This window comes from Aspergillus fischeri, genomic scaffold (genome assembly GCF_000149645.3).
Source record: "Aspergillus fischeri NRRL 181 1099437636262 genomic scaffold, whole genome shotgun sequence".
NCBI classification, from domain to species: domain Eukaryota; kingdom Fungi; phylum Ascomycota; class Eurotiomycetes; order Eurotiales; family Aspergillaceae; genus Aspergillus; species Aspergillus fischeri.
Window position 1 is genome coordinate 1,293,501 of NW_001509764.1, and position 27,573 is coordinate 1,321,073.

At 49.9% G+C, this 27,573-nt stretch overlaps 11 protein-coding genes across 11 annotated transcripts; 6 read left to right on the forward strand and 5 right to left on the reverse strand.

The window, feature by feature from the left end:
* Positions 1 to 1,193: 1,193 nt before the first annotated feature.
* Positions 1,194 to 4,508, forward strand: NFIA_098030 (putative RNA interference and gene silencing protein (Qde2); the record flags this gene model as incomplete). Its single annotated transcript, XM_001262070.1, has 4 exons — positions 1,194 to 1,470; positions 1,545 to 2,666; positions 2,728 to 2,972; positions 3,027 to 4,508. 4 exons carry the CDS (start codon positions 1,194 to 1,196, stop codon positions 4,506 to 4,508), a joined length of 3,126 nt encoding a protein of 1,041 aa, XP_001262071.1.
* Positions 4,509 to 5,048: 540 nt separating this feature from the next.
* On the reverse strand, positions 5,049 to 6,631 carry NFIA_098040 (uncharacterized protein; the record flags this gene model as incomplete). Its single annotated transcript, XM_001262071.1, has 2 exons — positions 5,049 to 6,254; positions 6,323 to 6,631. The coding sequence occupies 2 exons, from the start codon at positions 6,629 to 6,631 to the stop codon at positions 5,049 to 5,051; spliced, it is 1,515 nt and encodes a 504-aa protein (XP_001262072.1).
* Positions 6,632 to 8,184: 1,553 nt separating this feature from the next.
* On the reverse strand, positions 8,185 to 8,801 carry NFIA_098050 (DNA-directed RNA polymerase II subunit RPB7; the record flags this gene model as incomplete). The annotated part of the gene is made up of 3 exons (XM_001262072.1): positions 8,185 to 8,358; positions 8,415 to 8,495; positions 8,553 to 8,801. 3 exons carry the CDS (start codon positions 8,799 to 8,801, stop codon positions 8,185 to 8,187), a joined length of 504 nt encoding a protein of 167 aa, XP_001262073.1.
* An 870-nt stretch (positions 8,802 to 9,671) lies between these two features.
* Positions 9,672 to 10,409, forward strand: NFIA_098060 (2-hydroxy-palmitic acid dioxygenase MPO1; the record flags this gene model as incomplete). Its single annotated transcript, XM_001262073.1, has 4 exons — positions 9,672 to 9,704; positions 9,759 to 9,782; positions 9,841 to 9,900; positions 9,957 to 10,409. 4 exons carry the CDS (start codon positions 9,672 to 9,674, stop codon positions 10,407 to 10,409), a joined length of 570 nt encoding a protein of 189 aa, XP_001262074.1.
* An 855-nt stretch (positions 10,410 to 11,264) lies between these two features.
* NFIA_098070 (F1F0 ATP synthase subunit alpha) lies at positions 11,265 to 13,359 on the forward strand (the record flags this gene model as incomplete). The annotated part of the gene is made up of 5 exons (XM_001262074.1): positions 11,265 to 11,336; positions 11,513 to 11,682; positions 11,812 to 11,868; positions 11,926 to 12,046; positions 12,109 to 13,359. The coding sequence occupies 5 exons, from the start codon at positions 11,265 to 11,267 to the stop codon at positions 13,357 to 13,359; spliced, it is 1,671 nt and encodes a 556-aa protein (XP_001262075.1).
* A 937-nt stretch (positions 13,360 to 14,296) lies between these two features.
* NFIA_098080 (methylenetetrahydrofolate dehydrogenase (NAD(+))) lies at positions 14,297 to 15,566 on the forward strand (the record flags this gene model as incomplete). The annotated part of the gene is made up of 4 exons (XM_001262075.1): positions 14,297 to 14,493; positions 14,644 to 15,274; positions 15,336 to 15,425; positions 15,483 to 15,566. The coding sequence occupies 4 exons, from the start codon at positions 14,297 to 14,299 to the stop codon at positions 15,564 to 15,566; spliced, it is 1,002 nt and encodes a 333-aa protein (XP_001262076.1).
* A 433-nt stretch (positions 15,567 to 15,999) lies between these two features.
* Positions 16,000 to 16,783, reverse strand: NFIA_098090 (signal peptidase complex subunit 2; the record flags this gene model as incomplete). Its single annotated transcript, XM_001262076.1, has 3 exons — positions 16,000 to 16,272; positions 16,333 to 16,631; positions 16,738 to 16,783. The coding sequence occupies 3 exons, from the start codon at positions 16,781 to 16,783 to the stop codon at positions 16,000 to 16,002; spliced, it is 618 nt and encodes a 205-aa protein (XP_001262077.1).
* Positions 16,784 to 17,097: 314 nt separating this feature from the next.
* NFIA_098100 (ER membrane complex subunit EMC3) lies at positions 17,098 to 18,174 on the forward strand (the record flags this gene model as incomplete). The annotated part of the gene is made up of 5 exons (XM_001262077.1): positions 17,098 to 17,147; positions 17,207 to 17,240; positions 17,301 to 17,667; positions 17,727 to 17,888; positions 17,981 to 18,174. 5 exons carry the CDS (start codon positions 17,098 to 17,100, stop codon positions 18,172 to 18,174), a joined length of 807 nt encoding a protein of 268 aa, XP_001262078.1.
* Positions 18,175 to 18,508: 334 nt separating this feature from the next.
* On the reverse strand, positions 18,509 to 19,268 carry NFIA_098110 (uncharacterized protein; the record flags this gene model as incomplete). Its single annotated transcript, XM_001262078.1, has 2 exons — positions 18,509 to 18,601; positions 18,657 to 19,268. The coding sequence occupies 2 exons, from the start codon at positions 19,266 to 19,268 to the stop codon at positions 18,509 to 18,511; spliced, it is 705 nt and encodes a 234-aa protein (XP_001262079.1).
* A 261-nt stretch (positions 19,269 to 19,529) lies between these two features.
* Positions 19,530 to 23,049, forward strand: NFIA_098120 (MET18/MMS19 family protein; the record flags this gene model as incomplete). The annotated part of the gene is made up of 6 exons (XM_001262079.1): positions 19,530 to 19,611; positions 19,670 to 19,943; positions 20,047 to 20,144; positions 20,200 to 20,339; positions 20,390 to 20,578; positions 20,641 to 23,049. 6 exons carry the CDS (start codon positions 19,530 to 19,532, stop codon positions 23,047 to 23,049), a joined length of 3,192 nt encoding a protein of 1,063 aa, XP_001262080.1.
* Positions 23,050 to 23,479: 430 nt separating this feature from the next.
* On the reverse strand, positions 23,480 to 27,532 carry NFIA_098130 (uncharacterized protein; the record flags this gene model as incomplete). Its single annotated transcript, XM_001262080.1, has 4 exons — positions 23,480 to 26,638; positions 26,699 to 27,046; positions 27,131 to 27,229; positions 27,476 to 27,532. 4 exons carry the CDS (start codon positions 27,530 to 27,532, stop codon positions 23,480 to 23,482), a joined length of 3,663 nt encoding a protein of 1,220 aa, XP_001262081.1.
* Between the last annotated feature and the right edge of the window lie 41 nt (positions 27,533 to 27,573).

The following is a 27,573-nucleotide window of genomic DNA, read 5'->3' on the forward strand; positions in this document are numbered from 1 at the left end:
GCTTAACCGAAGATTGATAATGGTCCTTTACCATGAACAATACGAGCAGATAGACTCGATACAGGGCTCCAGGCAGCTACTTGGTTACGCGGACCAAGACAAGACTTCGCAGCAAAGAGAGATCATCCAGGATCTAGACTAGACTAAGTAGGCCATTGCATCCTTTTCCGCCAGTTTCTTTATTCTGAAAAGGAGAAGGAAGGAATTTGATTTGTTCGATCGGCCAACGCTAGGTAGACATATCCCAAGGAACCTCTCTAGCTTCATATTGGATTGAGTCATCGAACAGCCACCAACCAACTAACTAAATAGCACAGCCGCAACGCCTGTATTCTGCCGTTTCCACTTGCTAGTGATCCAGTCAGCATCAAGCTACCGATTAACCATTGAAGGAGGGAGTGTCTGTCCAAGAAAGGCTTGTTAAGTTGCTGGTGGTCTCAGTGGCTGCTGTGCGTCTCCGCTCGACAGCAGGGAAGATCCTCTGCAGTTTTGCGATACCTAGTTATGGAGTAGATAGTAGTACTTTTGAGAACTTTAGCAGATGTACTCCGTACAGAGGGATCCATGTCTCTTTCCATCAAAAAAAAAATCTACGGAGTGTCTACTGCGTACCTACTTATCCTCTCAAGGCACAGATGCATCAAAGAGCAACATCATGACGCTATGTTCAAGGGAGTCCGGAACAGCTGAGAAACGGACATCATTCTATCCGTTCTTTCCACCTGTTCGGTAGATGAATTCTATCTTATTACGCAAACACTGGAGTAATCTTCAGACATTGGACCTATTTGAAGCAAGACAATCTCAGTCTCTTTTGTGTACTGTCGATCATCTCCCAAGCTACAAGGCAAGGTAATGGTCCAGCCAACAAAGACACCTCTGCCATTAGCCACCTTTCCTACATTTTGTGGTGCATCCTCCGGGTTTCGATTGGTCTGAATCGCCATGGGAGATGTGCAATCCCTTTGCCAACTCAGTCTCTTTCTTGGTGGTTGCATATCGCCGTAGTAACCGCCTGACGTGCACATATAAAGTGTGGCCAAGTGGGGGAGCTGGAGCAGCTCTAAAATGTCCCCAGCGCTTAACCCAATTTTCCATAGACCATTCTTTCTCATCCTTTATTTTCTTAAATACAACTGGTGAAGATCATCACTAGTTCCCCATTAGATTCAATTCTACCATGTCGTCAAGAGATGCTGGGGATTCCCACCCTCGACGGGGTAGAGGAGGCGACCGCGGACGGGGACGCGGTGGAGACCGCGGCGCCGGTGGACGTGGAGGCGGCCGAGGAGGGACCATGGAGCTTCCATTCCGTCCAAGCGAGTCAAGAGGCGGTTCTTATCGAGGAGACTCAAGAGGTCGTGGAAGAGGCGAATTCAGAGGCAGCGGCAGAGGGGACTCTGGAGGTAGAGGGGGCAGAGGCGGGGGCTTCAGAGGTGGCCGCGGCGACCAAGGGCCCAAGATATTCTCGTATGTGGCTATCAATCCTTTGTTTTTATCTCTAACAGCCCATTGGTTGATTGATTGCCCTTGATTCAGTCAAGGTGACCGGGTTGTTGCTCCTAGCTCTAAAGTCGAGCAGACTGAGGCCGCCATAGCCAAGGCTCTGGTAGCAAAGCGACAGAAAACTGTCGGCCAGGCTCGTTACCCAGAGCGTCCAGGTTATGGAACTCAAGGCTCTCCAGTGACGCTCTACGCCAATTATTTCGAGTTGAAGTCTGTGGGAAAGGAATTGTTCCGCTACAATGTCGATATCGTCGCCGACTCAGCTAGAACCAAGCCTACTGGAAAGAAAGCCCGACAAATCATCCGGCTCTTACTGGACGAGCATTTCTTGCAATACCAGAACAGTGTTGCCACGGACTACAAGTCCACCCTTGTCTCTAGGGTTGAGCTTCCCAGTCAAGGGCAGTACGACGTCCGTTACCGTGACGAGCACGAAGATGACTACCCCGAGCAGCCTAGGGTTTACCGTGTCAACTGCCAGTTCACCGGTAGACTGAACCCCGGCGATCTCCTTGACTATTTGACCTCGGCAAATGCCTCCGCCATGTTCGAGTCCAAGGCGGAGGTCATGCAGGCGATGAACATCGTCATGGGCCATCATCCGAAGACGGACAGGGCCGTTGTATCCGTTGGTGCAAATAAACACTTTGCAATCCATCCAGATGCAGCAGAGAGATACGACCTCGGCGCAGGCCTTGAAGTCTTACGGGGCTTTTTCGTGAGCGTTCGGGCTGCAACTGCTCGTATCTTGATCAATGTCCAGGTTAAATACGCCGCCTGCTACCAGGAAGGGCCGTTGGCAAATGTGATCAACGAGTACCAACGTGGTAACAGCCGAAATATCTACAAATTGGAGGCTTTCCTGAAGAAGCTGCGCATTCAAGCAACCCATATCGTCAGGAAGACTAAAAAGGGACAAGTGGTACCAAGAATCAAGACCGTTGCCGGACTCGCAACTCGGGCTGATGGCGCGTCGCTTCCTCATCCCCCCAAGGTTGCAAGACATGGGGCTGGCCCAAAAGATGTTCAGTTCTTCCTCGATGCGCCTGGACAGAAGAGCGAGCCTGGAGACTCCAAGGGCAAGAAAGGCAAGAAGCCTGCGAAAGCTGGCCCAGCGCCAGCCGGTCGGTACATCACCGTCTCGGATTTCTTCTTGCAAGGTAAGTTCCCCTAGACTGAAGAACAGATATTGAAGAGGAACAGCACTGATCAGACTGGCAGAGTACAACAAGTCTCTCGATCCCAACATGCCCGTGGTCAACGTTGGCACCAGGGAGAACCCATCCTACTTGCCTGTTGAAGTCTGTCTGGTAGAACCCGGACAGCCAGCAAAATCCAAGCTTACCCCGATGCAAACGCGCAATATGCTGAGCTTCGCCGTCCGAGGTCCTGCTTCAAACGCAAATTCGATTATCTCCAAGGGCACTGCAGTCCTCGGCCTCAAGGATCCCCTTAACCCCACTCTTGTATGTTTTCTTTAATCAGTGTCACGTTAAGCCTTGACTAATTGATCATAATAGGCGAGTTTTGGCATGCAACCAGATCTCCAGCTCGTAACTGTTGCTGGTCGCGTTCTCTCTGCGCCGCGGGTATACTACAAAGACGCCAAGTCGAACCAGAGACACATCGATACCATGGGTGGCAGCTGGAACATGAAGGCAATCAAGTTCTCCACACCTACAAAGCTGCCTTCTTGGACTTGGCTTTATATTGACAGCGAAAGGGGCAGACCTCACTTTGAGAACCCTGGTCAACTGAACACTTCTCTTCAGGCCTTCACGGCCAAGCTGAACGAGATTGGTGTCGCTGCCGCCGCTCCGAAGCCCGGAACGATGATCAGGTTGACTGGAAATGACCACGAGGGAGAGATTGACAGAGCAGTGGGCGAGCTAATGGGTCGCCATAATCCCACTCTCATCCTCACCATTCTCTACAGCAGTGACGCAGAGGCCTACAACTGTATCAAGCAGATCTGTGACGTTCGCCGCGGCGTGCGCAATATCAACGTCCTCGCCGAGAAGCTGAGAGGCGCCAACGACCAGTACTACGCCAACGTCGGCCTCAAGTTCAACTTGAAGCTCGGCGGAGCCAACCAGACCCTCAAAGCGAGCGAACTTGGCATCGTCGCCGAGGGCAAAACAATGCTCGTTGGCATCGACGTCACGCACCCGTCCCCCGGCTCCTCCGCCGAAGCCCCCAGCGTCGCCGGCATGGTCGCTTCGGTCAACTCATCCCTGAGCCAATGGCCCGCCGACATCCGCATCCAGACCTCCCGCCAGGAAATGGTGTCCGACCTGGACGAGATGCTCAAGGCCCGGCTGCAGCGCTGGGCGCGCGCCAACAAGAACGCCCTCCCAGAGAACATCATCGTCTACCGCGACGGCGTCTCCGAAGGCCAATACGACGTCGTCATTGAGCAGGAACTGCCCCTGCTCAAGAAGGCCTGCGCAGAGACCTACCCCGCCGCAAACACCAAGAAGAACCTCCCGCGCATCTCCATCGTCATCGTCGGCAAACGCCATCACACCCGCTTCTACCCCACCCGCGACGAGGACGCCGACCGCTCCGCCAACCCCAAGAACGGCACCGTCGTCGACCGCGGCGTCACAGAGGCCCGCAACTGGGACTTCTACCTCCAGGCTCACACCGCCATCAAGGGCACCGCCCGCCCCGCCCACTACTTCACCGTCTGGGACGAGATCTTCGCCCACCAGAAACCCGTCGCCCCCTTCCAGAACGCGGCGGATATCCTCGAGGATCTCACCCACAGACTGTGCTACCTGTTCGGCCGTGCCACCAAGGCTGTGAGTATCTGTCCGCCTGCCTACTACGCAGATCTGGTCTGCACTCGAGCCCGCTGCTACCTGAGCAGTGTCTTTGATCCAACACCGGCGGCTACCCCGTCTGCGAGTGAGATTGGGGGGAGCGGACGTGGTGGGCTTGCGAAGGGTAGCGATGTTCAGATCCATGAGAACGTGCGCGATACGATGTTCTACATCTGATGCATTGAGGCAGTTATCTGTACTCTGCTCCATTGTAAGGTTTCAGGGAGCTGAATGGACTTTTCCAATTCCATTCTGTTATTCGTTACGCGCCAAATTGTCTTCCAGTTAGTTATTCCGAAGCGAATTCAGATTGCGAGTCTTGGTTTATCTGCTAGTTTAAAACGTTTGGGTTCACTCTTTGGTACTATTTTATATTCAGGGAAGCAATTCATACACAATCCTGGTACCTGCACTGGCTTAATACATTGAAGAATCTGTAAAGAAAATAAAGGAAAATAGGACAGTAGAAAATGCCCGAGAAGAATGGAAGCAGAGTACACAGACGGAGAAACGGAACGAACAGCTTGAGAATGGAATAGAATCATGGATCCGTGCAGGCATCAGCCGTTAATCGATGTTGCGGACTCATATTGCTCATTCATGGAGACATGGTATCACTTCTGATACTGGACTTCGACAATTGTCGCACGTGGGCTTGAGTTCGAGCCGGTGAACAAGCCGCGCTGAGAAGTCCGGCTTCCCAAACATATGAGTGGCTTATTCCTCATCGCCGAAGCCCCAGTGCTTCTCATTGACGTGGCGTAGCGCACGACGCTGGGGCGGAGGTGCAGTTTTGCTGGGCTGCGGAGACTCATCGTATGCTTCCCAGGAAGACTCCATCATCTTGACGGCCTTCAAGCGATCTGTCCCCACTGGCTTCTGGTTCTCGTGACTGACCTTGCCATCCACGGGGGAGGACCCGGTCATGCTCCAGTGAGTCTCAAAGTCCTTCTTCCGATTTCCGCCGTTTGGAACGACGCCAAGTGGCGCCTTCTCCGCTGCGTTCTTTCCAGGAGACTCTTCTTCATTGTACATGTGGGTCTTGTAGAGATTCAGACCCTTGTTCTGGAAAGAGCTGATGATGCGGGACTTGTGCTGCTCGTCGTCATTATCCATGAGGTCGAAATGCGTTTCCGCATCGCGTCTGGGCTGCACTACGAAAGGTTTCACGGGAGGAGTTGGCTGAACCTCGTCATCGCTCCATCCAAAGTGTCGTGCTTCCTGAGGACGGGGCTGGCGTTTAGGCTTCTCTGGTGTTGCAAAATCCTCGAAATCCCAGTGAGGGACGTGGCGCGACATGGGGCGACCGGGTTTCGACTTCACTTCGCGTTCGCTGTTATCGGCGCCGAGCTCAAAATGATCAAACCGTTTCGGGTTTGTCTTGTAGGCGATTTGCTGCTTAGCCTCTGCTTCATCATCCTCAAAGATACGAGAAGCGCGATAGTTCTTGCCTGCGCCCGCTTTGGGGGCAATGGCCCGGGACTTAGACGGCGTAGGCTCCGGTGCATCGTTTTCGTCTTCGCCGACAAAGAGTTCGCTGTAATCACGTGGTGGAGGCTTTGCGGATGCAGGAGCACGAGGAGCACGCACCGGCTGAGCGCGATCCTTTCCAGGCGACAAGAGTTCTTCCAGAGACTCTGCCGCGTAGGGATCCTTGATATGTCTCTTCGAAGGAGAGGCGGACTTTGAGCGGAATTCTTCACTGTTTTCCTTTTTGGAGGGCTGAGACGGTGCAGGGCCCTCACTTGCGGGGGTAGAAGCGACGGCAGCTTTGATCAGACGTGTCTGGTCCTTTGCATCACGAATGGGCCAGCCCCGTCCGCGAGCGCCGATAACGTCGACCTGTTTCAAAAGTGAAGCTTGGTCCCAGTATATTCTAACATTCTGAATCTGGTTACCCGAATCGAAGCGCACGATGTGGACCTATCGTAGCACATCAGGAGGTTTAGCTAAGTGGACAATGCAAGGAGCGTCGGGAATTGAGAACATACCGTGGGGAAAGCTGCGACTCGGTCGGCCAGGAAGTTATCGTCTAGAGAGGGGAGATAGGCCCCGCCTCCAGACACAAACTCCAACGTAACCTCTACATCCAAGCATAGAGAATCCGAACCTTCGATTGCGCCAATGATATCTGCGGCTTTCTTCTTCACGACGGTCTCTTGCTTCGTCAGATGGCTGACGATCGCATCGGCACCGTCGAATTGGGTGGCCGTGGTGATATAGATCAGGGAGGAATTGGCGGCCAAGGGAACCGACTTTGGATTCGCAAGGAACCTTTGGTACAGGTCCCTGAGAGACATGATTCCAGATAAGATTCAAAGATCGAAACGAGCGTGGAGGATGGAAACGAATTGATGAATAAAAAGTATGGAAGAGGTCGTCCAGAGATGATTGGATCGCAGTCGTTCGCAACAGTGGGCAGGACGCGGAACTGTTTATGATGGAGGACACGAACCACAGTTTTGCTCGAGCCTTCCCAGATTCTGTCAATCAATGGTTCACTTGCGCATTTAACAACAATAATAGAAACCCAGGAGACGGAGAAGTCGTTTACCTTGCAGTTATGTAGAAGGGAATGAACTCTGGTATTTGAGAATGTGGCAGAGAACCACCAACGGAGTATGTCAGTCAAACACTAATGAACAAGGAAACTGTGTCTCTCAAGAAGTATGTAGACTAGATAGTGAAAGGACAACAATTACATAGAGACAAAAACAAATAATGGCAGTCTCTAGTATTTGATTGACTGGAAATGCGACGCGTCCGTAGGAAGCCGCTTTATTATTAGCTATCGGCCTGAGAAGTGAATAATAAAACTCAGAGGAGTAAAACTACACAGGGAAATCATGGCCCGGGAGGCATCTTTCACAGGACAATCACAATAAAAATTAACAGGATGATTCATACTCCAGTGTTCCGTCATTATTATGGAGTACCTCTGGGCAGCCTAGGTACGCTGTACTTGGAAGTCTGGAATGATGAACCTGACAAGACCAGGGTTCCATCAGCATCTGGAAAATCAAACGCTGTGTTTGCCGGCTAAGCAGAAGGTTGGATAGTTCTCGCGCACGGCTCCAACTTCCAAGAAGGACCGCACCAGTGTTTCACCACTTCGGCTACAAAGCCACACTACTGAAGCATCGTCTCTCGGGCAACTACGGGGCCTTCCGTCCCTCCTGGTTGGTGTTTATGGCCAAGTACTCAGCTGTGCTCGGAGCTATGGAGAGCATTGGAAGCCCTGCACCTAAGTCTGGATAGAATTGCGACTCAAATGGTTGTATATTTGGCTCTAATGCTCATAGGTTCAATGGACAAAGAGTATTTCCTATGATCAATAGGAGCCACGATCTTCCATTCCTGGTTGGTGATTACCCGACTGAGTACATGGTTTGAGATATACTTCGAAGCTCTCATTTCGGAAGCAGATCTCCAGATGTGTACTCAATAGTCCAAAAACTCCGATGTTCTCGTCATACGCTATCGTGCAGCCTTCAAAGCGAAGACCATACCGGTGCTTTTTCAGATCCTTTGTTCAAAAGTATAAGCTGAACCCAACCGCTTCCCCGGATGGAGAAGAGTACTCAGGCTGCGGTGATATTTGAGGCATCATATTGTCCACTTCACGAGCATATTTCCTGACACGATTGATCCCTAAATCCAATCGTCCATGTACTCGAAATCGTAGTATGCCTCATGGGAATATTGTGATGTGGGTGTTGATATTATCGCAAGTGTTTGTCAAGTGGGAAAGACGAGTTTTTGGGCTCCTCGAGGTGTCATTATAATGGTCTAAAGCAAGTGAAACAATGATTAGTGACGATGCTCTTATGATTAGGCCACGCAGATAATGCACTCACCCAAGATAATCCTCTTTAATGGTCCCAATGGCATTGATAGCAGCTACGTCAGGCTTGACACCGAGGATTTTGAGCCGTAAACTGGTCCCCTTTTCGATGACCTGGTCGGCATGATCCGTGTACTGAGGAGGTACTGTATTTGGCTCCCACTTAATATCTGAAGGAATGTTCTTGCCAACCGGTTAGCATCGACATTTCATCCTGAAATTAAGTATAGGCGACATACTTTTCGCGCAATGAAAACGGATAGCGGACCGGCCAAGGTGAAAATACCAGTAGGCTTGACGGAAGTAACGATTGCATCGACCTGAAAATCAAAGTCAGAATTAAGAGGACAATTGCGTATATATTCGTGCAAGCATACCGTCTCCCCCCTGAACGGCTTCCAGATGATCGCACGATATTTGATTGTGTATTCGGCTTGCCCGCTTCCTGGAAGGACCCGGCCCTCTCCAATATCTACCATGTCCATGACGCAAATGACGAAATGATCACCAGTACACCGGCCTTCCTCTTCCTCGTTAAGCCTATTGATCAAATACTCCCGCATATTCGGCCCGAAGTACGACGGGTGCAGCGATATCACCTTGGTCTCTTCCTTTAAGAAAAACATGGCGCAAGTCAATTTTCAAGTCGCACGAGGTAACTATTCCAACGACAACACTCCTTTCTCAGTACTATACGATACAAGTCTCCGATTGAGCGTTTATGTAGTGGTATGCACGTCCGCGCTTCGACCAACGTCCCAGGGCTCGTTACTGGCGATGCTGAGCAGGCAGCGGTATGATCGGGCGCGAGGAGAATTCAAGGAACCGTAGCGACTGCGGTTGGTCAAGAGTGAGAGGCGTGAATGTCTTGGGATGCGGCAGTTAACGATAGTGAGGTCAGTCGCTCATGGTAAGGAGCAGCGACATGCAATTTTGCTTTGGCAGGAGGGCCCCAAAAAAACGCTAATAGATGGTATAGAACCGAGACATCAAGAACAGACTGGTATCAAGTATCGTCAATCTTCTGATGGGAACGCCAGACACAGAAGCTCTGGGTTATGAAGATTCGTCGAAAAGCAATCGTTTGAAGTGACTGCCTGATCAATATCAGAGCTGGACGAAGTCACCTGACCTGGATGATCTGTACGATACCTGAGAATAAGGTAACAAGAAGAATCCAATATTACAGTACGGTACAGTTATTTTACTTAGTTACTCTCATAATTTCTGTAGTAAACAAATTGGATACAACTTAATTACGTACCTAGGTTGCATCCTCGGCATACCCCCCTCCCACCTGACGTCCCACCATAAGTTGCCTAAGACAGCATACTTAGGACATTACTCCGTACTTAAAATGTCTTATTTCTCCACCACGTAGCTGGCCTGATCGTAGCATCCCCGTCGCTTTGAAGCTGACAAGTCTCTCCATGCTATTCCCTTTGATTCAATAAAGTCATTGGACAGGCTCAGAGAAGAACACAACCCAAAGTAAAATGGCGTTGAACCTCGAGAAGCAACTCCTTTTTGTGAGTCTCCTCAGCTTCCGTGATTGATGAACTAGTGCTTATATTTACCTACAGTATGGTTCCTATCACAATAACCCGGTAGGCTCGCAACACTCTCTATCCCCCGCAATCGACATTTAAGCTTATTCGTTCTTAGGTGAATGTGGCCATTCACATCACCTGCGTACCGATACTCTTGTTCACAGGTATAGCTTTGGTACGTTCATTAGTTCCAAACGCTGACCTCGACAGCACTGACACCCGGAACCTCAGGCTTCGAATTCGCCGGCTCTGTTCAACCTTCCTGAAGCTATAAGCTTTGAATACCTTCCAGCCAACCTCGGCACGATCGCAGCCTTTATATATGCCACTTTTTACATACTCCTAGAACCTGTGGCCGGGGGACTGATCGCTCCGCTCCTGATCGCTGGCGCAGCTTACGCCAACTATCTGCTGAGCACCTACGGCACAATTGTCAATTACTGGGCCGCTGGAATTCACGTTGTCTCGTGGTTGCTGCAGTTCGTCGGCCATGGCGTCTTCGAAGGAAGAGCTCCAGCACTACTTGACAACCTTGTCCAAGCCTTGCTTCTTGCTCCTCTCTTCGTCTGGTTGGAGATTCTGTTCTTCCTCGGATATCGTCCTGAGCTGAGAGCCAGATACGAGGAGAGCGTGAAGAAGGAAATTGCTGCCTTCCGGAACAAGAAGGGTGGCGCCGCGAAATAGTCTGCTGGTATAGCTCGCTTTTGACCCGACTAGTGTTCATGGCTTGACTGTATCAGCGTGGACATGGTAAGTGGCTTATGGCCGTAGCCGTGGTTGTCTTATCCTTCTTTGTATCAGAGCTCGGGTACGTCACAATGGTAAGACTATTCGGAAATCATTTGCGACTGCATATTAGACTCAACCCGACTATGTACAGCTCATGATGTATCCGTTATGGTAGTGGATGATACATGTGTTTACCCGATGTAAGCAGTTTAACCTTTTGCATGGGCGGCATGGAGAGTATCATACAAGAGTACTCTCTTGAAAAGCACAACAAGCTTTTTGGCGTAGTTACTTCGTACATTAGATGTTACCGTTGGTAGGTGTCCTTGAGTTTGGTTGCTGTGACGAAAAGACGTGGATGACTAAGCCCCTAATATCCGCAGATCCGAGAAAACGAAAAATGGAATTGCCAGCTGTCCCGATGGCCAAGCTTAGAGGGATTGCCAATTTCATCGACAATACGGAGCTTTATAAGATAGGCTTTTTTTTAAAGTACAATATAGAGACATAAGAAAAAGCAAGATTGTAGTGTAGAATAATTTATGGAGCGAGAGTGCCGTGGGAAAACGACATCATTGACCTGGATTTCTCGGGGGGGGTTGGTGTCCCGTGAACGCACTAGGGCGGCTTCGGAGCCCGTTGGTGAGGCTCGGCAAACTAGGCTTAGTGGCAGTCCTGAGAATCCTCCCAACCCAGACGACAAAGCTCTCCTTCTATCCATCCACAATCCTTTCTCCTCTGCCACCTTCTCCCCAATTATATCTCTCCTTCAGAGAAACCACTCTCCCACACCTCTGAACCCCCATCACAATGTTCAGGAACGCTTTGCGGCAGTCTAGCCGCACCGTTGCGGCTGCCACTGCCACTGGCAGAATCGCCTCGGTGAGTCTCATCCCTGCTCAGGTCGACCTCATCGCATCAATATGGTCGTTTCCATCTCGAGAAAACATCTCAATCGGTGCTCGAATCGCCCAACCATACGTCGACATACTTTTTATATTGGTTTCACGCATTGTGGTTGGATTGTGCTGGCGTTGACAAATTTTGCGTCTCGACAGGTTCGCGCGGCTGTTCCCGGCCCCCTCGCCGGTGCCTCCAAGCAGGTCCGTTCCTACGCTGCTGAGGCCAAGGCTTCGCCCACAGAGGTTTCCTCCATCCTTGAGCAGAGAATTCGTGGTGTTCAGGAAGAGGCTGGCCTTGCTGAGACTGGACGCGTCCTTTCCGTCGGGTATGTGCTAGATTAATGCTGGCTGAAAAATTCGCACCCCGCCGCATTTTCATCGAAATCGTCGAATAAGACAGATATTCCGCTGTCTCTTCAGTTGTGACAGTTGACTGATATGTTTTTGCCTTATAGTGACGGTATCGCTCGTGTCCATGGCATGACTAATGTCCAGGCTGAGGAGCTGGTCGAGTATGTATCACCTTTTGATGAAGTGTTGCGTACCTCAGAAAACTGACAAATGATCAGGTTCGCCTCCGGTGTCAAGGGTATGTGCATGAACTTGGAAGCCGGCCAGGTCGGTGTTGTGCTTTTCGGTTCCGACCGTCTCGTCAAGGAGGGTGAGACCGTCAAGCGTACTGGAGAGATTGTACGTTACGTTTCCTGATATCGTGCCATTTTACCCTTACGATATACTTACAACGCGCACAGGTCGACGTTCCTGTCGGTCCCGAACTCCTTGGCCGTGTCGTTGACGCCCTTGGTAACCCCATTGATGGCAAGGGCCCCATCAACACCAAGGCCAAGAGCCGTGCTCAGCTCAAGGCCCCTGGTATCCTGCCCCGTCGTTCCGTCAACCAGCCCGTCCAGACTGGTCTGAAGTGTGTCGACTCCATGGTCCCCATTGGCCGTGGTCAGCGTGAGTTGATCATTGGTGACCGTCAGACTGGTAAGACCGCTGTTGCTCTCGATGCCATGCTTAACCAGAAGAGATGGAACAACTCTTCCGACGAGAGCAAGAAGCTGTACTGTATCTACGTTGCAGTCGGTCAGAAGCGTTCCACTGTCGCTCAGCTCGTCAAGACCCTTGAGGAGAATGACGCCATGAAGTACTCTATTGTCGTTGCTGCCACTGCTTCTGAGGCCGCTCCTCTCCAGTACCTCGCTCCCTTCACTGGCTGTGCCATGGGTGAGTGGTTCCGTGACAACGGCCGCCACGCTGTCATCGTCTACGACGATCTTTCCAAGCAGGCCGTCGCTTACCGTCAAATGTCTCTGCTGCTCCGTCGTCCCCCTGGTCGTGAGGCCTACCCCGGTGACGTTTTCTACCTGCACTCCCGTCTGCTCGAGCGTGCTGCCAAGATGAACGATAAGCACGGTGGTGGTTCCCTTACTGCTCTGCCCGTCATCGAGACCCAGGGTGGTGATGTCTCCGCCTACATTCCCACCAACGTTATTTCCATCACCGACGGCCAGATTTTCCTGGAAGCCGAACTTTTCTACAAGGGTATCCGTCCCGCCATTAACGTCGGTCTTTCCGTCTCCCGTGTCGGTTCCGCTGCCCAGGTCAAGGCCATGAAGCAGGTCGCTGGTTCCCTGAAGCTGTTCTTGGCTCAGTACCGTGAAGTCGCTGCTTTCGCTCAGTTCGGTTCCGATCTCGATGCCTCCACCAAGCAGACCCTCGCTCGTGGTGAGCGTCTGACCGAGCTCCTCAAGCAGAAGCAGTACTCTCCCATGGCTGTCTCTGAGATGGTTCCTCTCATCTTCGCCGGTGTCAACGGTTACCTCGACGGTATCCCCGTCAACAAGATCCTCACTTGGGAGTCTGACTTCCTTGCCAGCGTCAAGAGCAACCAGCCCGAGCTCCTTGAGACCATCGACAAGGAGGGCCAGGTCAGCAAGGAACTTGAGGCTCAGCTCCGTGAAGTCATTGAGAACTTCAACAAGTCTTTCAACGCATAGGTGAGCAAAAGGCAATTGGGTGATTGATCCACCGTGTACTGTTTTTTCCTGACGCTATGTGTATAGACAAGATAGCTTGTACAATTTGATTCCACTGTTTTTCTCTTGTTTTCAAAGCTTCCGAAACGGGCTCGCCCCAGAGCAAGTGTAATCTCGGCTCGGTCATTGCACTCTCGCCTTTCCTGTAGCGATGAAACTCTAGGATGACTGTGCGGAGACGAAAATCAAAAAGATACGATTAATATCCTGTACGTTTAGATCTTTTTGGGCGACAAGGGAGTGGGACATGAGGGGATGTTTGGATTGTCAACCTATCCTTCAGAAAAGAGGGTACTGTCCAATTAACCTTTCATAGCGCAGCTTCTTCGTTACCATTATGCAGCCAGAAATATGATTTCCTTTGTGTCTACCTAAATTCTATGTCCGCGCGAATCGGGCAAGCTCTCTTTGAGCTTTTCACATCTGAGCCACATGCAGATCGACCAACCCCAAGCAGCCGTAAGAGCACATAACTATCATAGGTACCTATTGACAGAGACGGGTTTATCGGGATGTCGGACGACTTACAATTCTGTCGAATTATACCCGACGCTGACTGAATGGAACTATGTATGATTTGCGGAGCATACGTTGTTGCTGATTCACAAAGGCGAGGTAAGCCACTTGAACGAACGAATGGTATTGATAACTGTTTCTCACTTTGAACCCCAGCGATACAAGGAATATATACTTTTCCTTTGGCCCACAGCCATATCCTTCAATTTGCGCTGGTCTTCTGCTCCCTCTTGCCGTGGGCCGAATGCGGCGTCTGCTTTATCGATAAGCGAGCAATCTTTTCCGTTCCCAAAATTTGTCAATGCCCCTCCGTAGTTTGATCTCCGCAGAATACCGACTAGTTTCTCACCTATCTCCAGATTATATCACAGTAACCGCGCAGATGGCTACTCACGCTGACTCAGTGCATCCAGCTTGCAAGGTCGTGCTTTCTAAGAACGTTGCAAATAGCCTCGTTGCGGAGGTACAGGAAGGTGTCAAGACCTTGGAGAAGCCGCCTCATCTTGTCGGATTCCTGGCCAACGATGATCCTGCGGCATTGATGTATGCCCAGTGGACTGAGAAGACATGTCAAGAAAAGTGAGTGTCTATCCATTCCTGCATTTTTATGCGTCAATTGCGCCCTTCTGTCTCTTGTGTTCCCTACGCCATCAATTGCGATCTCGGAGCATGGCATAGCATCGTTCTGAGTCACCTTATCGTAGCTAACGTAGAAGTTCCTTGAAACAGTGGATTCCGTTACTCTTTGCGCCAAGTGTCCCGCGACGATATCGAAGATGCTATTCTGGCTGCCAATGCCGACTCAGACGTTGACGGCATCATCGTATACTACCCTATCTTCAATAATCGCCAAGACCAGTATCTTCAGCAGATCGTCGACGTATCCAAAGATGTAGAAGGTCTCAGCCATCGTTACATCTTCAACATGTACCAGAATATCCGTTTCCTTGACCCCGAAACCAAGCGGCAGAAGTGCCTTCTTCCTTGCACCCCCCTGGCCATCATCAAGATCCTCGAGTACCTCAACATCTACAATACGATCCTACCGTACGGAAACCGGCTGTTTGGACACACTATCTGCGTGGTGAATCGCTCAGAGGTTGTTGGCCGGCCACTTGCGGCTCTGTTGGCGAATGACGGAGCTTGTGTCTACAGCGTGGACATCACCGGTGTCCAGAAGTTCACTCGTGAGGGTCTCAAAAAGCGTAGGCACGAAGTCGTGGACCTGGAAGGAAAGACAATCAAGGATGTAGCCCCTCTGTGCGATGTTGTCATCACGGGTGTTCCCAGCGAATCGTACAAGTTCGACACAAGCCTCCTTCGAGAAGGCGCCGTCTGTGTCAACTTTTCTAGCGAGAAGGTAAGCTTTCGATATTGTCCAAATGCCAACTGGGATTCAGACAAGTTAATGTGCCGCACAGAACTTCGGCCCAGAAGTAAAAGAGAAGGCATCCATCTTCGTTCCTTCGATCGGCAAGGTGACTATCGTGGTTCTGCTCCGGAACCTCTTGGTGAGTGACATCTAGCCAAGCGTACTGATGGATAATTGGGCTGACAATGGGTTACAGAGATTGATTCAAAACCGGAGATTGGATGACGTTAAACCGGCTGAAGCCACCGAGCGTCCTGGAACTCTGGAGGCCGCTTCGTAATTACATTATTCAACAAAATGCGACATGCAACGGGAGACGACAACTAACAAAGCCACATGACAATCATAGATTTCCTTTCTTGTGTTCTGTTTCAATTCTGTTCCTCAAAAGAGACTCGACAATGGTTGTTTTCTCGTGTATATGACCCGTGATATGAGCCTGTTCTATGAAAAGGTCTTCATGTCAAGCATCTGAAACATATTGAAGTGACTTGCTCTCACGAAGTGTCTCCTTGTCCGAGGGATTTGCTGCATAGAAAGTACTCAAGAGTATGGACTAGGACAGTGTCCAAATAGACGTCACAGAATCATTCGTGTGCAAGGCATTCATTCAGTTCGAGCCGGATGGCATGTGATCTTGTCGGCGATCCCAGCTAGAAACAGTTCAAATTCATTGAGTCCGAGTCACATTCTCAAGAAAGAAAGCCATGTCATCACTTCTTGTTATTGGTATCCTGCACTCCTACAACACTTCCAACCCCGCCAGTTTTCCTCTCTGTTTCCTTAGCCGCAAGTCGTAGCACCTCAATCTCGGTGGAAAGCCAGCGTCGCAGTGGTCCAGGGTGGAAAGTTCCGTCCGCGGAAAACCAGTTCATAAATGGGGCTTCGATCTCCTTTTCTTGGAGAATCTTGTTGGAGGGCGACGTGTACTGTACGCGGAGCTTGTAGAGAGGGGAGTGTTTCTTCACAGAAGACCGAATTGAAATCTAGTTGGAGAAACAGTGAGCTTGGTTTGTGATTACAGAAAAGGACGCTGTAGACTATACCGTTTCACCCGACTTTCGCTTGCCGCGAAAAACCTCGCCAGCTTCAACAGCCCAAATCCAGAATGTGAGGCCGGTGTTCAGGATAAAGTATGAACACACTGCTGCTATAACCCATGGGGAGGTAGTTGCTTCCCATCCAAGTTTGCGATCAGCGTAGAAAGTGAATGCAGCGATGGCGACTGCGCTGTAGCCAAGGAGGAATCGGACATTGGATTTAGAGTGGTCTTGTTTGAAGGTATACGGTTGAGGAAGGGTACACAAGTACGGGACAAGGGCATCATCTGTGGTTGATTTCAGATCTAAATATGGTTGTTAGCGACGGTTATCAAGAGATTCGCGTACCATGTCCTGTATGAGGAACCTAAATAAAGCTTGATGTAGCTGTTTGGAGCATAGAGGACTAACCGTTAACAGAGTAAACAGGCACCTTCGGCGCCGAGGAGGTTGCCATTGTGAGCTATAGATTTCGATTAAAATCAATTTGGAATATGATAGAGCACCGCTAGAAGCCACAGTGCAATTCAGATGCTCTATAATTTCAGGCGTGAGAAATCGAGCAGTGGTGTTTATCTGGCAGCGAGGAGTTGCGGCGAGCTGGCCCTTTCGCGGAGAGCTGAGCTAAAGCGGCATGCCAGCCAACGTTAGTAAACCCGCTTTGTCTGAGCTCGCGGGGGCTGCCGCATCATCACTGGCGACTTTCTTTACAACCTCAATTCTCATTGAACCGGTGGCCAAACGTCTGCTCAAGAGGTCTCTGGGTTCACAATGGCTTTACAAGGGGTTGAGCAGACCATCCTACGGGATCCAGCTCTGTTGTGAGTGGTATCCCCGTTGACATGTCGTGGACGAAGGACTGACGTAGATTGTCAAAAAGCTATTGGATCCTGTTCCCCATCACCATTGTCATGGTAAGTTTTGTGGACTATATATAGTCTTGTGATGCTGGCTGATACCGATGCTCTGTGAAGATATTGACAGGTATTCTTCGCCATTATGCGACGGTTTTGATGACCACCCCCCCGAAACCTCCGGCGACACTTGCCGAATCTAAAGAGCGTCTTTCGCTTCTGCGAGGAGTCAACCTGCGTAACAATGCTCCCGCAGTGCTATCGCGGGAAGGCTTCGAGATGCGAAAGAACTACCTGATCTCTGCATACAAAAGCGGTGCCTTCCTTAAAGACCCTTCCAGCCGCGGTCAGCCACCTGCGAATCCAATGACCGATCCTGCGGGCATGGAGGCCATGATGGGAATGATGAAAGGAAATATGATGATGATGATCCCACAGACCTTGATCATGAGCTGGATCAATGCATTCTTTTCGGGATTTGTCATTCGTATGTTACCTTTTTGCAACGGAGTTGAGCTCGCTTGTGCGCTAACAGAGTCGGCACAGTGAAACTGCCCTTCCCGCTCACAATCCGATTCAAATCAATGCTCCAATCCGGTGTCATGACCCGTGACCTGGATGTCAGATGGGTGTCTAGTCTTTCGTGGTACTTCTTGAATCTGTTCGGGCTTCAGTCAGTCTTTGGCTTCATTCTCGGCAGCGATAACGGTGAGAGACGTCCCCACCATACCTTGCAGCTTTACCATACTTCCTGTTACTTTCTTTCGAATGGACACATGCTGACTCTTCTGATGGTGCAGCTGCCAATCACATGGCTCAGCAAATGGCTACTATGAACCCTGGCGCAGGAGTCAATCCGTTCCAACCTGGCCAGGATCCAGACAAACTGTACCAGAGTGAAGCGGAGAACTTGGAAGTCACGGAGTTCTTTAGCATTCTGGACGGGATCGAGGAGAGAGTCCTACATAACTATGCCTCAAAGGAAATTCGCTGATTGGTGTTGGGTGCGCGGAAAGAGTTCTCCCTTATACTGTTTTATATTCATATAGAGGAGACCCAAACAGAGTGTCTTTTAATTCTCTAGACAATTCAATATCATGGTGTTGGCTATCTAATATCCCGGCTATCCTTCATAACAGGCAAATGAGAAAATGAATACTTCAGGGGACTGTTGGACATGGCAAGCCTTTTGTGCACAAAGACGTGAACGTAGATTATGGTATATAAAGAAGTCATTCAATGCATAATTCATCCATCCCTCCGGATATACATCGAGGGTTTTGTGTGGTAATTGCTCGAATGGTGCAGTACTTCGCAAGCAGAGGATTTCAACGGTAGTTGATGACACCGTTCAAAATCCAAAGCTCGCCGTTTATCACTGTCTCAGCGATATTGTCAACCTCAACATTGCCCGGTTGGATCTAAGGAGCGTCAGTAGAGATGCACAATAGGTGATGAGGGTGAAGAAATACACACATATATCTTATCGCCATTTCTGATCCACTTCAGTTTCTCCCCTCCAAGAGTCTCCATCTCTTCACCCTCCCTCCATGGACTTGCTGGAATTATATGAGCCTCCACGAAACGTTGTAAATTCTGCTTCGCTCTATCTTCACCTTCCTGTCCTTCATATGCGCTCACCCCACCAAACTTCTCGTAGTCTTCTGGGTTCTCCCAAGGCTTGCGAGGCAAGCTTTGAATAGCACTATTCCGAGGAGCTAGGACAGTAATATTTTTGGATGAATCGTTAAGACGTGATTCAATAGGCTCAAACTGCCGGGTGAGAGAAGCAAATATATTGATGGCACGGTTCTTGGGAAGAACATCAGAGACAACGGGCTTCTCACTGTCGTCCTCCCTCGACGAGGAAGAGAACATCTTGTTCACTACCGGCTGTTGTCTGGAAAGCCAAATTCTTAGTTCAGTATCGTCCTGCAGGCCTTGTTCGTGCCGTAAGTGAAGGATGTCTACAAGTGAACGTGGGAGACGCTTGCGCAGACTGAACCTCGAAGGCAGACTCAAATTGGCAATTACTGAGCCGATGAAGCAAAATGCAATGACAAATAACACGAAGGGTGTCCGCCGCATCTTGACGAGAAATGGTGTCTCGGTTTAGAAGACATAGCATGCCTGCGAGTCCAAGTTAGTGGCCCATGACGCAACCAATGCCACTGCCACACCTTCCTTTTGTGGAAGGGACCAACACGTGATGTGGAGCTTAACGCACGTGACGTCTATCGATAAGGGCAGTCGTTCGGTGTCAACCACAAAAAGCGTCATGTCCCGATTACGGAGGAGGGGAATTTGTCTGCCCCTCATTCTTGTACCGGGTGCCAATCGATTGACACAATGTCGGCTCTGCAGACGTTTATGTTGGTTGTAGACCACGATAAAGCAGAGGCTAAGCAGATTGCTGAGCGGGTTGCTCAGGGTATTGTTTCCCCGCGGCCCCAGTTCAATATACTTGGATACTAATGGATTGCTCTTAGATGTGGAGAACAAAAGGACGACACTTATTGAGGTTGTACAGTCACTCGGAGAGTATATCAACGATGAAGATCCCATATTGCGAGGCAAAGCTGTCTCATACCTCACTGCTGTGATCAGAGCACTTCCTCCGAAGTATCTATCAAGACAACAGATCCAAGTGCTCACAACGTTCTTCTGTGACCGCATTGAAGATGGAGGGGCTGTCGCTGGACTGGATACACTTCAGAAATTGGATCGCTTTAACGATGCGTTAGCCGAGGAAGTAGCACAGGCGTAAGTGCTTCGCGGGGCCTCGACCTATAGACTATACATCGCCCGCCTTTAAATCATTTCCAATGCAGTGGTTTAGTCGCAGAAGCAACTGACTATTCTTCAGTGTCTTCGAGGGCCTACAGGACTTACAGTCTCGGTCACAATCGCAAAGATTCCAGGTATACCAATTGTTGAATGAGTTGATGTCGAATCATCGGGCCGGTACGCATTGCAGCACTTGAACTTCAGTGATATTGCCCATACTGAGTTATACTAGCTCTTCACAAGATGGGGGATACATCTCTCGTCGGGATCGTTGATCTCATGACTGGAGAGAAAGATCCCCGGAATCTTATGCTTGTTTTCTCCATCTTGAAGGTGGTCATGATTGAATGGGATATCTCAAACCACGCCGAGGTATGCTGTTCGTCTCTGCAAATTCCCAGTTCGACAGCTAACGTCTGAAGACTCTTTTTGAAGCCGTTTATAATTACTTTCCGATTACCTTCAGACCTCCTCCAAACGATCCATACGGGATTACGGCGCAAGACCTGAAGGACCGTCTACAGGACTGCATTTCCTCAACTAGTCTTTTCGCTCCCTACGCTATTCCTGCCCTTCTGGATAAACTGGATTCCACTTCACCAAATGTCAAGGTATGCTTTTTCACAACCCATATGAGCCCTTTCTACTTAGGATCGGACTAAGAAGCTCCTAGAAAGATGCTCTTAACGCATTAATTGCGTGCATCAGATCGTACGACCCGGATACTGTGTCTAAATATTCGATCCAAATATGGGACGTATTGAAATTTGAGATCCTTAATGCACAAGAGGAATTTCTCGCAGAGCTTTCCCTTCAGGCTCTGAACTGCATTGCTAAACGGTTGTCCGAGGGCATTGCAGCAATATCCGAACAGTCACCGCTCGCACAGTTTCTACGGCCAATCACGAAAGAATGCAATGAGCAATTACGAGAACCCCAGCAAAAGCAGGCCAAGCCTGCGCAACAGATCCTGAACTCAACATCATCTGCTTCTACAGCTTCGTTCACAGTGATTGTGCAGGCTGCTGTCGCTCCGCTGTTGACGGTTTATCAGGAGGCCGATGGGCTTGCCAAACAGAGAGCGATACTGGAAACCCTCGGGGGTCTCTTTGATTCAGCCATCAAAGTTTTTGGGGAATGGGACTCGCATGAGCCTGAACCCGCCGCTGGAAACGCTCTGGTCGAATTTAAAGATCAGTTCTCGGATGTCTTTGGTCAAGCATTGATGGGAGCAGCGAAGGAAGAAGTCTCCTTCCGAGTAACCGCTCTTGAAGGGTTTCTGCGTCTGGCCATCCTGAGAGATTACTTCCAAGACAACGAGATCGGCTTGTTTGTGCAATACTTGGATGAAATTCTGTTACAAGAGGAATCTGCGGGCCGGGATGACTTGAAGAAGAAAGCCATCGCAGCTTTGGCTGATATATCGAAGCACAAGCCACGATTAATCATGGATATAACATTCCCTGCCTTTGTTGCAACTCTGCCCGACTCTGACGGAGGGCCAAACACGGACTATATAACGACACTTGAGAACCTCGCACAGATCAGTGTTGAAAGGGATATTTTCGAGACATTAGTCCGACGTCTACTCAGCAAACTGACCATATTGCTTCAAAAGGAACGCGCTGGATCTATAGCATATCCTCGCGCAATTCTCACGACCATTTTATATGTGATGAAACAGAGGAATCTGGATAAAGATCCAAACCTGGAACTCTACTATGACAAGATCGTAACAGGCCTCTGCCGTGGCGTTGCAGACGCGGCCACAGGAAAGTCTACGAATCGGATCTTGAATGACGCAGTTGTCATTGATATTCTTGGAAGGCTTTGCAATGTCATTGTCAGGTGTCTGTCGAAGCAAAAACAAGATGAAGTTGCGCAGAACGTCTACACTCTGTTTGCTAGCTCGAATACATTTACGCCGGTGCCATTCTCGCAAGCAGCAAATGAGGATCAACAGCGCACGATGATTATCTCGACATATCTTCTTGCAGGGCTTCCAGCAGACTGCGCACACCTCCCGTATACCGGCCGCGACTTGTCACCTCTCCTTTCGGACCTGGTGACTCGATCCTTGACGGAGAGCGAGCCACCAACCCATCTCGCCTTTCTTCGTCATTCTGCCTTGCTTGTGAACAAATTCCTTCCAAGATCCGAACTTAGCATCGCTACGGAGATACTGAGCAACCTGTTCTCTGCTGGTGCCGAGGAGAAAAAGGTACCTTCGGGAACAATCAAGACGATATTTTGGCTCTCGAAGGCTCTCATCCTACGTCTTGCGCCAACGACCACGGAAATACTGACCTCTCTTTTGTCACTACTTTCGTCCCCCGATGAGATGACAAGTACCACTGCTGCTCGCGGCTTCGCCATTCTCCTTAAGGACGATGACGTCCTTTCAGTTGACAACGGTGCAAACATCAGACTTTTAGCGAAACAGCGTGTCTTCACGACATTGACCCCCCTAATCTCGAACCGCATTCGCGAGGTCAATGTCGCAGGCGATGACTCGTCTACGCCCGCACACATAAAGCCAGCACATCTCACTGCCTTATCAGGAATACTCTCCACCATTTCGCCTTCATTGGTCATGCCGGAGCTCCCGACACTGCTTCCTCTTCTCCTGCAAAGCCTGGATCTGCAAACCGCAGACTCACAGGCCGTCCGTGCTGCAACACTCGAGACTCTCGCCGTAATCATCCGCGAAAATGGCGTCGGCGTTATCGAGGAATGCGGCCATGTTCAAAGCTTAGTCACCCGGCTTCTGAAGACAGCTGCATACAATCCCACGCCTACTGGGTCGGACCAGCAGGCTGCCGGTGCCGGCCCTGTAAACGGACCGCGACTACGGGTTGAAGCACTTAGATGTCTGAACTTGTTGGCTCAGACCCCTAAGATAGACGCCCCAGCTGTTGCGAAAGCCGGTAAACTGTCCCCGCTTCTACCAGTGAAGAATCAAGCGGTGCGTTCTCTGCGTATGATTCTAGATGATCCAAAACGGGATGTGCGGAAAGCTGCAGTTGATGCTCGGGGCGCCTGGCTTCGTAACGTCGATGATGCTCCTGATGAAGAGGACTGAGGGATTGTGATGTTCGTTCTGATGCCTGTCCTCAGCATGGATGTACTGTTCTATATGATATGCGTGGTATTTGGTAGTAGATTCATCTCGTAAAAATATAGACCGTTGGATTCGCCACAATCAAGCATTCTATCAGTTACACCGGCACTGTCGAAAGGACTATAGGCCTTGATCAGAAGGATGACGCTGAACTTGTTCTAAAAGGAATTGGATCATGTTCTGTTGTAGAAGAAGAATACTGCTAAGGCTATCTGCGGTTCGTTTCCATATCCTTCTTCTCTCATACTGTTGCTTCGTCTTCTGGTTATAGTCAGTTGTCCCTTCTCTAGGTCTCATGTCAATAGCCTTCCTCATTCCCAGCGGCCCCATTCTTTCAATCATCGGTATCTTGTAGGATGACCCAGAACAACGATGATCGGAGCACCAGCAATTACCAATAGTCGATCTCGAGTTGCTCTTTGTCTTTCACGGAAGACCCACCGGAAGACTTCTTAGTCAATGTAGTGACCATGACGCTTCCGAATTCCTTGATGCTTTCGAAATCATCGAATTCCAAGCTTCTTGGCTCAAGTCGAACCGTCTGATCTAGAGTGCCAACGGAACCGGCGACCGACGGCGCCTGGACTGAATCATGGTCCAAACCGTGGCCCCAGAATCCGACACCGTCCATTTTCTCGACAACAGTTTTTGTCAACCGCAGAAGATCTCCGAGGCCAGCGATGCCAATGGCCTTGGCCACAGGGCTGAGCGTCGTATTCGGGCCATAGGACTCAGCCGCATTCCCATCAAGGAGGACGGCATCTCTTCCCAGCAGGTCAGAACTCCGCCATTCGTCAGTTCGTTCTCCAATTTCAAGGTTCGCATTCGTTCTCAGAATGGCTTCGATAGCCGAGCTTACAAGGGACGCTTCATACCATTGGCGGCCGTTTCCTGTCATTTCAGGTAGCGAAGCACAGCAGGCTGTCACCAACCGAACGTCGGACGAACTGGATCCAATACAAAGATCTTGCACTTCCATGACTTGAAGAAAGATATCTTGATTCTCCATAGCCTCTGCTTCGTTTTCCACGGATGACTGGCTCTTGTCAGTGGAATTGCTATTCAAGTCAGTCTCCGCTGTTCTAGCACTATTGCTCCTGATATGACTGGCGCGCTTGGCGGCAATGATACTCTTCGGAGGACGGATGAATCGATGACGCGTCCAACGCTTCATGTATACTTTCTCAATCGTGATCTTGTCACCTGGAGGTAGCCGTGTGAAGATCTGCACAAGTGAGGTATCTGGTTGAACCCACAGGTGCTCAATGAGGTACTTCGCCGCCGCCTCAAACTCTCGGTCAACAGCTGCATCGCTTGGGGTACCACTAAGAACGACACTTGCATCCCAGACTTGGCGTGGAAAGTGCAAATTGACAGCACCAAGCCCAACGTTGGGATTTTTGATGTTGAATTTTCCTTGCTCATCCACAGATAGGACGAGCACCTGACCGGTTCGAGTGCGACAGTGGAACTCGTAGAACACGCTGTATTCGCTGTAGTCCTGCTCAAAAATGCGCCTTTTCCCTTCAGGTGCAGATGTCTTCAGATCAACCAGATAATCAATATCAATGCCAGAGGTCGTAAGTCGGCTAATAAATTTGGTTGTCGGAGAGGGAATGCCAGTTTGTGACTGGAAGATCTTCGTCCATTCGGTCAAAGAGACGGTCGAGCCTTCACTACAAGTCTTTGGCAGAAGCGGTATCAGTATCAGTCCGAGCTGGACTTCCAAGTTCAGAGATCCTTGAAAGTATTCAGCAGCTTCCAATGTTTGCTTCAAGGCTTCAAATAAATTCTCGACATCTCGAGCCATGCTATTTTCTGCTGGCTCTGCAGCCAGCTCGTTCTTTCTGCACCCAGCCACATTGACGGCCTCTCTTTCGCTCTTCTGGGTACCTTTCGGCATTGGCGTCAGAGTCTGCGCATCTGCCGATGGTTTTTTCACTGGCTTTTTGAAGAATCCCCAAGCATCCTCAAGCGTGGCCTGTCTTTTCGCTTTAGTCTCAGATTTGCTCTTAGCTTTATTTGTCGGCTTTGCCGTCTTGTGACCCATGGTACGATAGAACTCTCTGGTGCTTGTTTCATCAGACCCTTGTCTATCTTGGTCTCGATGAATAGTTTCAAGCTTTGCCAGGCTTTCCTTCACCAGCAGCTTGTTGAATTCATACCTGGAGGGGTGTGTTTGACCATGACCGCCGTGATAGGGTATCTTGTCTGTCCGCTCTTGAAGGAACTTTTTCAGAAATGATAATCTGTTTTCCTGCTCCTGGTGATTTTCGTCACCTGCTGCTGAACGGCCAAAAATAGATTCGGTGCTGCCGGAGCCAGAAGGAATGCTATGAACTTCCATCCCGCAGCTTGGAAGACCAATCTTGATGTTCTTGGAATTCGCATCAGACATCTCCTGCAAACACATCTTTCGGGTGTTCGAGGTAAACGCATTGACCGGGCTGTCGGGAATTAATGGAGGCTGATTGAACTGGATTCGAGAAAGAGTGCCAACGACAGTATTATTTGCGGGCTCAAAGACGTCGATTAGCTCGTTAGGGTTGCTTGGATTCTTCTTTGACTTGACATGCATAATCCTCTTGAAGCTTGGACTATGCTTTTTCTCTTTAGGGGTTTGGCGTGAAGACTGGTTGAGACCATACTTGCCAGCGTCGAAGTTGTCGGGAAGGCGTACTTTGTTTTCGGGAGTTTGGGGCTTCGCGAATTCCAGCAAAACGCCAGGAAGCTCGAGAATACCGTTCAACTTAGAACTTTCAGAGTTAAGCGCGTCACTTTCATCCGGACTTGCATCCTCGGCGCCGGAACTGTACAGCATAGTCCAACGCTTACGGGGGGTGGCAGTAGTCTCTTTGAGATCGATGGCCACAGGCTTGGCCTCATTTGCCTGAGGTTGCTCGGATGGCGCCGCAACTTTGGCCGTTGTTGCGGCCTTTCGCGTCTTCATTCCAGGTGGTCTTTTGCTTTGAGGGGCAATTGCTGTTTCGCGCTTGGGTTTAGGCTGGTAAACGTCGCGGCCCTCACATTCGGGCTGGGGCTCGAAATCAGACTCAAGCTCAAACTCAGGCTCGGGCTCGGGTCCATGCTCGGTTGGCTGCATCTCAGCCCTTTCCACAACCCACTGGTTGACTTGCTTGGCCTTGTCTGCAGTGAGGAAAGGATGGGGAGGTGCAATGCCAGAGATCAAGGTCTGAGGGTTTGAGGGGTCATTCTCGATTATCGCTTCGATGTCAACAAACTCGTCCGCCTTTCCGATTTCCTGGAAGGTAAAATCATTCCAGATGCGAGACGGCCCAGCTTCCTTGCTGATAGGTGGTGGATTGAGTCGATTATCCGGTATAGTCCACACTTGAGAATCCTTGTTGAAGGACAGGCCCACGGTGACGCACATTCGACAAAAGTCAATGGTGGAACCCATTTTTGGATCCTCCAGAACACGACGGGGAGCATCAGGATTCACACTGCTGTAGTTCTGGATACGGAAGCGGCTATCGTCCTTGTGTGGGGTAATCATGATGTTTGTGACGTTAGGAGCGAGAGAGAAGGACTAGAAGAACTTGTCAGTTGTCAATCATAAGAACGGGTTTTGAGCAGCACGCCTACTGACCAAGGGCTTCTCAATTTGAGTCAGCTTCGTCAGAGCATCGTCCACATCCTCGGTGGTCCCGGAAACCCGTATGCCTTGTAATTCATCCACTATTGCGATTTCGGTGCCCGTGGCAATGGCAACACCTGCTAGGACATCATGGAAGTTGCTGGAAAAGCAACCCAAACCCCCGTTAGGAGATTTCCAAAACTTGGTGGCATGATTTCTCGAGTAAGGAACGATATCTTCATCGGAATCATCGTCCAGAGCTACCAGATTCGGCCCTTGATACTTCTCAGGTGAGCTCATGGCGGGGAGACCCTCGTCAGAAAGCACTGCAGGAACATCCAGTTGACGCACTCGTGGCATCTGAATCAAAACGATCATCAGTATAAACAACCACTTGACCTTTTGCACAGTCTTATTAGCAAAGAAAGAAAAGGGATGGCTTACGTCTAGGAGATCTTTGTCTTTCTGCTCTTCTATGAAGCCGGAAAATGCAGATGCAACCTTTACGACAAAGCTCTCAACATTGCCTTTGGTCACAAGTACCTATTGGAAATCCCGGTTAGGTACAATGGAGTGAAAGGACATGGGGACCAACATCGTCTGTCTGGAAATATTCGAGCGAATCAACCTGAGGGATTGTGTTCCTGGTTTTGTTGCGTCAGTTGAATAACTAGCGTGCGTGCTATGGTCGATACACACTTGATCTCTATCTCTATCTCCTTAATCTGTTATACTTTGGTCAGCAGAAGACTCATCGGCATCCTGTTCATTAAAGTCATCACATCTCACCCCGATAGCTTCGAAAGCCCACATGGAGGCGAGCGTCAGTCTTTGCTTCGTCGCCATTGTGTCAACACGTCAGGAACAGCAGTGCCCGCACTAGCTGA